Raw genomic sequence first — 10547 nt, forward strand, 5'->3', positions numbered from 1 at the left:
AAAACTTTGTGGATACCCTGTACATCAAGCTGCCTCAAAACCTTACAGCACAGCATTTATTCAAAGGTGTTTTTTTCATTATAAACAAACCTCTAATTTTGCCCGAGCCTGAGACTTGAGTAAATATGGTAAAAATGCATAGTCTTTTATCAGCGAACTTTGAGACGTTTCAAGACATGATAAGGCATTATACCAAATGCAAGTATAATTATTTTTATATTAAATGTACCAGCCAATTTGCATGAAGCTCTCACAAGCATATATGGGGTGTAACTAATACATGGAGACTCACTGATCAGGATATGTTATCAAGCGTGCTGTATTCTGATGATAGAGACTGGTCAACGAGTCCTACCACAACCTCCGCTCCACCAACTTAGACCTGCTTCTGTCCCTTGCCCCCCCCCTCTGTCGGTGAATGAGCTTTCAGCCACGTTGCCTCTGATCTCTAGAATGCCATCCCTAAATCCTTTCTCCTCACACACTCTTCCCTTCCTGGTTTTCAAATCCAGTCTAAAAACCTCTCTTTGACTGATTTCCCATGGAAATCAGGTACATGATTCCTGCTGTCGTGATTAGCTTCAGGGCCAAAAATAATTGACAAAGCTTTGGCAATATTAAGTGTCAATAGGGAAACGTGGCCAATTCAATAACCCACTTTTGTATTTTTGCAGAGGACTTTTACAAGAATGATACCAAAAATAAGGGATTACAATTATGTGGAGAGATTAGAGGCTGGGATTACTCTCCTTAGAGCACAGCAGGTTGAGGGGAGATTTAATAGAAGTGTTCAAAATTATGAGGGGATTTGATAGATAGGGAGAAACTGTTTCCTCTGGCGGGTGGGTCGGTAACCAGAGGACACAGATTTAACATAATTGGCAAAAGAACCAAAGTGGAAACGAGGAGACTCTTTTTTACCCAGAGAGTTGTTACGGTTCTGGAATGCACTGCCTGAAAGGGTGGTGGAAGCAGTTTTGATAATAGCTTTCAAAAGGGAAATGGATAGGTACCTGAAAAGGAAAAATTTGCAGAGCTATGGGGTATGAGCGGAGGAGTGGGACTACTTGGTAGCTCTTTCAAATAGCCGGCACAGGCACGATGGGCCGAATGGCCTCCTGTGCTGTAAGATTCCATGATTTATATATAATAATCCTTGCATTTGATGTAGCTCATTATCAAGTCGTTGAGACATCTCAAAGCGCTTCACAGAATCTACTGTAAAGTGAATTTTGTGGGTGAAATGTGGCGGCCAATTGCGCACAGCAGTGTCCCACAAACAGCCTTGTAGTCAAGCCGTTATGCATTGACACAAACAAATTGGGTCAAATGGTCACCTACTGTGCTGTACTTTTACATGGTTCTATTTAACCATTAATTTAAAATTTGCAGTAGAATATTGAGCATTGGTGAAGTAATGCGTATGAGATTTTCTGTATCAGGTGAACCTTTAGGTGATATTAATCTATGTAACCTTATTAATGTTTCCTGATTAATGTAAACCTTTGCCCATATACGTCTTATCCATGACTGTCTGTGGGACATTGCTTTGCGCAATTTGCATTTCTCCTGCAAAATGTACAGCCAATCCACTTTACATTATATTCTATGAAGCGCTTTGAGATCATGTGATAAGGCACTATGTAAATAAATAATAATCCTTGCATTTTAAATAGTGCTTTCATGTCTTTTAGACGTCTCAAAGTGCTTCACAGAATATACTGCAAAGTGAATTGACTGTATATTTGTGGACGAAACGCGGCAGCCAATTGTGCACAGCAGCGTTCCACAAACAGTCGTGGATTGAAGTGACCAATTTATCATTGTCCTTTTTTCTTGAGGGATTATTAGCAGGCATATGGAGTAAGGAAAGTAGGGTCCAAGGTTTCACTCTACTGGGAATTGAACCCAGGTCTCTCGCTTGCGAGGTGAGTGCTCTAACCACTGAGCTACATGACTCCTTAAATGCAAGGATTATTATCATTATATTATTATTGTAAATCCTTCTTCCAATCTCCCATGCTGCTCAGGCTCTAATATCTCTGTCAAATGCATTAACATTTAAAAATGTGAATGGCGCAATAAGGGCAGGCTGTTATCTGTGTGTGTGTGTGTACGTGAGGGAGGTGGTGGTGGGTGGGGTATGTGAGTATATCAGAGCTGAGCCTCACCCCGTCAGTGAAGGCCGACAGAAGAGCCCTTTGCAGTAGCTGGTTTAATAGAACAGGGGTCAAGGGAATGAGATTGTTTATCTTAACCTCAACACTCAACGTTGGAACAGTGAACACATAATGGAAAGGGCACAGAACCTATGTTTGTGTCATGCATTCCTATGGGGTGGGGGGGGGGGGGAATGGGGGGGAGGGGGGGAACAGGGGGAGGAGGGGAGTGGGGTTCTCAAACCTGCACACTGCCATCTCACGTTTCGCCAGTTCTGGGAGCTGGGCGCAACACTCAAGCCACGTTATTTTCAGTCAGCTCAGTGTCTCAGCCTGGCTCAGTCATAGCGCTCTCGCCTGATTCAAAAGGTTGAAGTTCAAGACCCACGTCGAAACTTAGAAATACATAGTCTAAGCAGACACTCCAATGCAGTGCTGGGGGGGTGTTGCATTGTTGGCCTTTAGATAAAGACGTTAAACCGAGGTCCTGTCTGTCTGTTCAATTGGATGTTAAAGATCCTATGGCACTATTCGGAAAGAGAAGGGAGTTTCTCTCTCCTGGTGTCCTGGCCAATATTCCCCCAATTAAAATTGGTCACTCACTCCATGGATACATTAGAATATACAGCACAGAAACAGGCCATTCGGCCCAACTGTTCTATGCCGGTGTTTATGCTCCACCTGAGCCTCCTCCTGCCCTTCCTCAACTAAGTCTTCAAGCTTGTGGGACATTGTTGTGCGGATATTTGTGGGACATTGCTGTGTGCAAACCAGCTGTTGCATTTCGCCCACAAAATACACAGTCACTACACTTTACAGTATATTCTGTGAAATGCTTTGAGACGTCTCAATAACTTGATAAGACACTATACCAAATGCAAGGATTATTATTATGGGACATGTCCCCACCTAGTGAAGGAAACTGTCCCAGAGGAATGCAATGATTTCATTAAGAGCAGTCAGGGATTTCCAGTAACCCCGTCAACTGTGGCAGACATCACTGTGCACCTTTCTGCACTTTCTCTGTATCACAGCCAACAAGAGCAAACCGTTCAACCTTTTTCTACTCTTTTCGTTATGGCTTCAAGCCCCACGACAATCTTCCTTGGTGAGGGTGGTAAGTGTGGTCTATAGTATTCCAGGGCACTGCTGCTGACAGCACAACTAGCCTGGCTCATCAGCAGGACTTGGATGGGCAGACCAGTCACTGGGGGGCAGGAAATTATCCCATTCAGCTTCTGTTAACCCTCCAAGCCAAAGTCCTAATGGGTAGGGTGGCCCTAGCTGGACAAGCAGTGGGAAAGCTGGCCAGACAGCGCTCTCAAGGCAAGCTATGCGATTTTAGCTGGTTAGACTCTAGCAGTTACCCCAGTGCAGACTCTGGCGCACACATTCACTTTTAAGGCCATCCATGGCCTTGCCCCCTCCTACCTCTTTGACCTGCTGACTCTCTACCAACCTGCCCACTCCCTCCGTTCAGTGGGCTCCGGCCTGCTCCATGTCTCCAGCCCGACCCCCTCTACCATTGGTGGCCAGGCTTTCAGCCTCTCTGTCCCCACACTCTGGAACTCTATCCCACGGTCCCTTCGCCTCGCTTCCTCCCTTGCATCCTTCAAGGTTGGTCTCAAGACCCTTCTCTTCGATCATGCCTTTGGTTGCCCTCCCACCTCTCTGCCATACCTCCCCCATGCTCGGGCCCCGACACCTGACTGTTCAGCGCTTTGGGACATCCTCCCGACATGAAAGGCGCTCTATAATGTAATTTTGTTGTTGTTGTTGGCGTCCCAAGCCTTGGTTCTCACCAATCTACATTGAATAATTTCCGGAATTAATTAAGCAGGATGCATCGCTCCAGGGAGAGTGTGTATTCCATTCCAGCAATCTACCTGTGTAGTTGTGATGCATGGAATTCTCAGTTTGGTTTGGATACTCTTAAGCATGGTGATAGGTTTCTGCATGTGTCAGGACAGTCGGCTGACCCAAAAAAAACACAGCTGCTGAGCTCACAGTCCAGATAACAATCCATTGCAGTGCTGGGGAGAGCTGCATTATTGGAGATGCTGTCCTTTAGATGACGCAGCTACTTACATTTACACAGCACCTTTCCCCGTCAGGAGGAGGTGTCAAAGCATTTTGCACAATTGACTGGGCACCAGAGCTAATGCAAGGTGAAGGTGTGGGAAAAGCACAATCAAACAGAGAGATTAAACAAATGTGCAGTCCATCGTTCCTGGTTCCAGACACTTGTTCAGGTGGATGTTAAAGATCTAGCAGCAGCAGTGGAAAAGAGAAGGGAGTTTTCTCACTGTGTTCGGGCCAACAATCCTGCAAACATGTTGCACATTTTTTGGCTGCCACATTTGGCTTCAAACAAACAGCCATCAAACTTAATTACTGTAAAACACTTTGAAACATTGACATTATGGCACTGTATTAAAAGCAGGGACCATTATTAAACCAGCTGTTAAACCAATAATAAGCTTGCATTTGACACAGCGCTTTATCACTTTGCGAGACATCTCAAAGCGCTTGACAGAATATACTGTAAAGTGAATTGACTGTATATGTTATGGTCTTTCCCCACCTTTGTCCCCATGTCTCAATGAGCGAGCAAGCAATGCTAGAGACATTTCAGTGCATAAAAATCTCGACAAATGCAGATTCTTTCTTCCTGGTTTGCATCAGCGTGTGACGCTTACGGAAACTTCCTTCTCTTTTCCAACAGTGTCTTGGAATCTTACCATAAATGAGACACCCATTACAGAGACGAGAAGTTTCAGCAGAGTGCTTTACTTACTGTGTAATTGTATTTATGCTTCAGATTCCACCTGCAGATTGGACATTGACCCAGAGGATTCGGAGGCAAAACTGGCACGGTGGAATCCTCCACCTTCTTCCCTTCGATCTGCAAGCAGAAAAGAACATTTTGCCGTACTGGGGGTAGTGGAGCACCCACTTGCCTCATAATAATCCTCACATTTGATTTAGCACACCATCAAGCAGAAAGTTAGCCCTGCAAGCCAAAGTAATGGGTAGGGTGGTCCAAGCGGGACAAGTGGCAAGAAAGCTTGCCAGGCAGCACTCTCAATGGCAAGCCATGCGGTTTTAGCTGGTTAGATTCCAGCAGTTACCCAAACGCACTCTCTGAGGTGCCTAAACCTTGGTTTGTATCACATTTTGCCTAATACTTTCCAGAATTAGGTAAGCAGGATGAGTCCCTCCTGGGAAAGAATGTGCATTCCATTCCAACAGTCTATCTCAGGAATTTCCACGTGCAGATGGGATGCATGGAATTCTCATTTGGTTTGGAGACTCTTAAGCATGGTGATGGATTTCCGCATGTGTCAGATACGTGACTGACCCCTCCGCCCCAAAAGGCTTCACAAATTTCTGCAAAGTGTGGTGATTGTAGGTGAGCATTTGTGAAACTTAGCTTTGGGCAAAATCTCCCCTGCATTTGTAGACGGATGCACAGTCACCACACTTGTCTTCAATTCCTTCGGAAAAGCTTTGAGACGTTTGACATAAGACACTTCACTGCTATAATAACTTGCATTTATATAGCAACCTTCACGTAGGATAAATCTGAGTTCTTCAGAGCGTCTGGATCGGACGCCGATCAAGGAGGAAGTGGGAGGTGACCATAGAAGAGGTCAAAGAGCTTTAAGGTGGGATTTACAGATCTATAAAGAGGAAGTGAGGCAGAGGGATAGAGGCAGGGAGTTCTAGTGGTTGGACATAATGACACTCGGTCAACAGCAATAAATTGCATTCATAGAACTTTTCATGTCAGGAGGCGTCCCAAGGCATTGGTCAATGAGGAATTTGCACCCGCGTTGTGGGTTGGAATCAGAGAGTGGTGGAGTGCATGGGGGATGGAAGTGGGAAGATAACCGAAGGCACGGTCGAAATTAAGGTCTTGAGACGGTCAACCAGTGGTGGTGGTGTGGAAGAGACAGGCAGAGGAGTGAGGTATGAGGAGACCAGAGATTGGGAGGTGCTAGGGTTTGAAGGGATTTATATGCAAGCGTGAGCACCTTGAAGTAATCCATTTGAGACAGGAAGCCAGGCAGACAACGCCCCTGGTGGTTGCTCAAATACGCTGCCATTGGCCGACCTGCTGTGCCTGCACTGAAAGCCAGTCAATCATCACCAGAGGCTTCTATATTAGCAGATCCTGGTAAACAGGACCTGACTATACAGTAAAACTCATAAAATTTGTATCAGTCGGGACCATAACCTTAAATACGACTTACGCAAAGTTCGAGTTGCAGGCAAACTGTATAAAGTCGTATAAAATCCGATTTAATCAATAATCTACACTGTGCATGCATAATTTATTGCACTCAATAAATGAGAATTCAGTGACATGTCAAAACCATGTTCCCCACAATTCGATGCGTCTTGATGTGTCACATGTGCACTTACCAGCAAACATTGGAATCACTTTGAATCGTGGGAAATTTAAGTTCTTTTACATGTACGTCGACAGATCAAGACTGTTTCCCACGACTCAATGCAACCGGTAAGTGAGGGAGTAATGGAGGGTAGGAGAGCGGCGTAACGAGTTAGATGATTAATATGAGTAGTGTAAAGAAATATAAATAGTTTTGATATTAAATTGAATGGGACTCGGGTGAATGTTTGACCTAGGCAATTATACGATTTATAAAGATAAGACGTATGCAAGTTTTACTGTAATGTAATACAAACACAATGAGCTGAACAGCCCTCATTTATCCTAAAAATGTCCAAGGTTTCTATGGGAACAGACCACAACAGTAAACTGCTCAATAATAGTCCTTTAACAATAATCTGATATAGCGCCTTTCACTTCACAAGATTTCCTGTAAAGTCTAGTGACTGAGTAGGTGAACACCGCAGCAAATTTGCGCATTGCAGTGTCCCACAAACAGCCATTAAATGAGCAAAAATGTTATCTAGGGAATTGTTAGCTATAACACTGGGAGAAATGCCCTTCTCTTTTCCAACAGTGTCATGGGATCTTTAACTTACACCTGAAACAGGCACAGACGGGACCTCGGGTTAAATGTCTCATCTCAAATTGTAACTCAAAGACTGTACAGTGCTCCCCCAGCAATGTAAAAGGGTGTCTAGATTATGAATTAAAATGCCTGACAAGGGGCTTGAACCCACAGGCTTCTGATTCAGAGGCAAGAGTAATACTGAGTGAGTCACACTGACATGCTTACAGTGAAGGAGACAGTGGCGATGGGCAGTAAAGGCACTTTACTCACCGTGATGTTCATTCCATCCTGGGTTCTCACAACTGCAAGGGACAGAAAGCAAACTTTGAAATTCAACACATCCTGTGCAAAGAGCTGTTTTATGAACCACTCTCTCACTCTCTAGAGCTTTCTGTTTTATAACCCCTGCGTCTGTCTGCATCATAAACCTCTCTCCATCTAAATTATGACTTCTCTGTCCCTGTATAACCTCTCTCTGTCACTGTATTATACAACAACAAGAAAATTACATTTGTATAGCGCCTTTCACGTCAGGAGGATGTCCCAAGGCGCTGGACAGACAGAGTTACAGACTCGAGCTGAGGGTTGGGGTGGGTGGAGGGCAGGGGGGAAAGCACGGTCGAAGAGGAGGATCTTGAGGTGGTCTTGAAGGTGGTGAGGGAGGGAGCAAGGCGGAGGACTACAGGATGGAGTTCCAGAGGGTGGGTGCAGAGTGGCGGAAGGCACACCTGCCGATAGTGGGGCGAGCAAGGCGGGGGACGTGAAGCAGCCGGAGCGCACTGAGCGGAGGGAGCGAACAGGGTGGTAGGGGGGTTAGGTGGTCGGAGACATAGGGGGGAGCAAGACGGTGGAGGGCTTTAAAGGTGAGGACCAGGATTTTGAACTGTATCTTCTGTGTGATGGGAAGCCAGTGGAGTCAGGCGAGGGTGGAGATGATAGGGTCGCGGAGCCTAGTGCAGGAGAGGACACGGGCTGCAGAGTTCTGGATGATCTGTAGCCTGTGGAGGGAGGAGTTGGGGAGGCCGACAAGCAGTGAGTTTACATAGTTGAGCCTCGATGTAATGAACACGTGTATGAGGGTTTAGGTGGCCTGCAGTGTGAGACAGTGTCGGAGCCAGACAACGTTGCGGAGGTGGGGAAGGCAGAGCGGGTCATGGCACAGGTGTGGGGTAGAAAGGATAGTTGAGGGTCAAACAAGGCCCCAAGGTTCTGGACTGGCTTAGTAAGGTGGAGTGTGCAACCATGGATGGTGATGCTGTCAGTGCCTGAGGTGAGGAGGGGCTGACGGGAGCCAATCAGGAGAGCCTCGGTCTTGTTGACGTTCAACTGAAGAAAGTTAGTTCTCATCCAGGACTTAATGTTTGACAGACATTCTGTCAGCACAGCAGTGATCCTGGAGTCAAGGGTGGAGGCAGAGAGATAGAGTTGGGTTTCATCCGCATACATGTGAACCTCTCTCTCTCTGTCACTGTATTGTAACCTCTCTCTCTCTGTCACTGTATTGTAACCTCTCTCTCTCTGTCACTGTATTACAACTTCTCACTCTGTCACTGTATTATAAGCTCTCTCTCTGTCACTATTATAAGCTCTCTTTCTGTCACTGTATTATAACCTCTCTGTGTTACTGTATGATAACCTCTCCCTTTGTCACTGTATTATAACCTCTCTCTTTGTTACTGTATTATAACCTCTCTCTCTGTCACTGTATTATAACCTCTCTCTCTGTCACTGTATTATAACCTCTCTCTGTCACTGTATTATAACCTCTCTGTGTTACTGTATGATAACCTCTCCCTTTGTCACTGTATTATAACCTCTCTCTTTGTTACTGTATTATAACCTCTCTCTCTGTCACTGTATTATAACCTCTCTCTGTCACTGTATTATAACCTCTCTGTGTTACTGTATGATAACCTCTCCCTTTGTCACTGTATTATAACCTCTCTCTCTGTCACTGTATTATAACCTCTCTTTCTCTGTCACTGTATTATAAACTCTCTCTCTGTCACTGTATTATAACCTCTCTCTCTGTCACTGTATTATAACCTCTCTCTCTGTCACTGTATTATAACCTCTCTCTCTCTGTCACTGTATTATAACCTCTCTCTCTGTCACTGTATTATAACCTCTCTCTCTGTCACTGTATTATAACCTCTCTCTCTGTCACTGTATTATAACCTCTCTCTCTGTCACTGTATTGTAACCTCTCTCTCTGTCACTGTATTGTAACCTCTCTCTCTCTCTCTGTCACTGTATTATAAACTCTCTCTCTGTCACTGTATTGTAACCTCTCTCTCTGTCACTGTATTATAACCTCTCTCTCTGTCACTGTATTATAACCTCTCTTTCTCTGTCACTGTATTATAAACTCTCTCTCTGTCACTGTATTATAACCTCTCTCTCTGTCACTGTATTATAACCTCTCTCTCTGTCACTGTATTATAACCTCTCTCTCTCTGTCACTGTATTATAACCTCTCTCTCTGTCACTGTATTATAACCTCTCTCTCTGTCACTGTATTATAACCTCTCTCTCTGTCACTGTATTATAACCTCTCTCTCTGTCACTGTATTGTAACCTCTCTCTCTGTCACTGTATTGTAACCTCTCTCTCTCTCTCTGTCACTGTATTATAAACTCTCTCTCTGTCACTGTATTATAACCTCTCTCTCTCTGTCACTGTATTATAACCTCTCTCTCTGTCACTGTATTATAACCTCTCTCTCTGTCACTGTATTGTAACCTCTCTCTCTGTCACTGTATTGTAACCTCTCTCTCTGTCACTGTATTGTAACCTCTCTCTCTGTCACTGTATTGTAACCTCTCTCTCTGTCACTGTATTGTAACCTCTCTCTCTCTCTGTCACTGTATTATAACCTCTCTCTCTGTCACTGTATTGTAACCTCTCTCTCGCTCTCTCTCTCTGTCACTGTGTGTGTGTGACTGTAAACTCACTGTGCTTCAGGCCGCGGGACGGGTTGAGCCCTGACCCCGGGCTCAGGGACGGGCTGGAGCGGAGGCACCGAGCGAGCAACGCCCTCATGGCGGCCGCCATCTTCACCCGCCCGCCGCTCGCATTTCCGCTTCCGCTCACACCTGCCAATCACACATGTCCCACCCCCACCCATCACCGAGAGCCACGTGACCCCCCCTTCACCACCCAGAGCCACGTGACCCCCTCACCACCACTCAGAGTCACGTGACCCCCTCACCACCACCCAGAGCCACGTGACCCCCTCACCACTCAGAGTCACGTGACAAGAGTCCCCTGACACCCTCACCCGACCCCATCATCCTTTACCCAGAGCCTTGGACGGTTCCTCTGTGTTAAGCGGGGGGGGGGGGGGGGGGGGGGGTGATCCCCGGAGACAGGCCGGCTCAGTGCTACCACTCTCGGCTCC

At 45.7% G+C, this 10547-nt stretch overlaps 1 protein-coding gene across 1 annotated transcript in view; it reads right to left on the reverse strand.

Moving 5' to 3' along the window:
• Positions 1-10254, reverse strand: part of mrps18a (mitochondrial ribosomal protein S18A) — a 36136-nt gene extending 25882 nt beyond the window's left edge. Inside the window, exons 1-3 of the mRNA XM_007894337.2 lie at positions 10102-10254; positions 7418-7449; positions 4957-5064 (exon numbers count right to left, since the gene is read on the reverse strand). Coding sequence (XP_007892528.1) covers positions 4957-5064; positions 7418-7449; positions 10102-10201 — 240 coding nt within the window. The 5' untranslated portion in view covers positions 10202-10254. The remainder of the gene's footprint in view (positions 1-4956; positions 5065-7417; positions 7450-10101) is intronic.
• Between the last annotated feature and the right edge of the window lie 293 nt (positions 10255-10547).

Source organism: Callorhinchus milii, unplaced genomic scaffold (assembly GCF_018977255.1).
Source record: "Callorhinchus milii isolate IMCB2004 unplaced genomic scaffold, IMCB_Cmil_1.0 Scaffold3, whole genome shotgun sequence".
Taxonomy (NCBI): Eukaryota; Metazoa; Chordata; class Chondrichthyes; order Chimaeriformes; family Callorhinchidae; genus Callorhinchus; species Callorhinchus milii.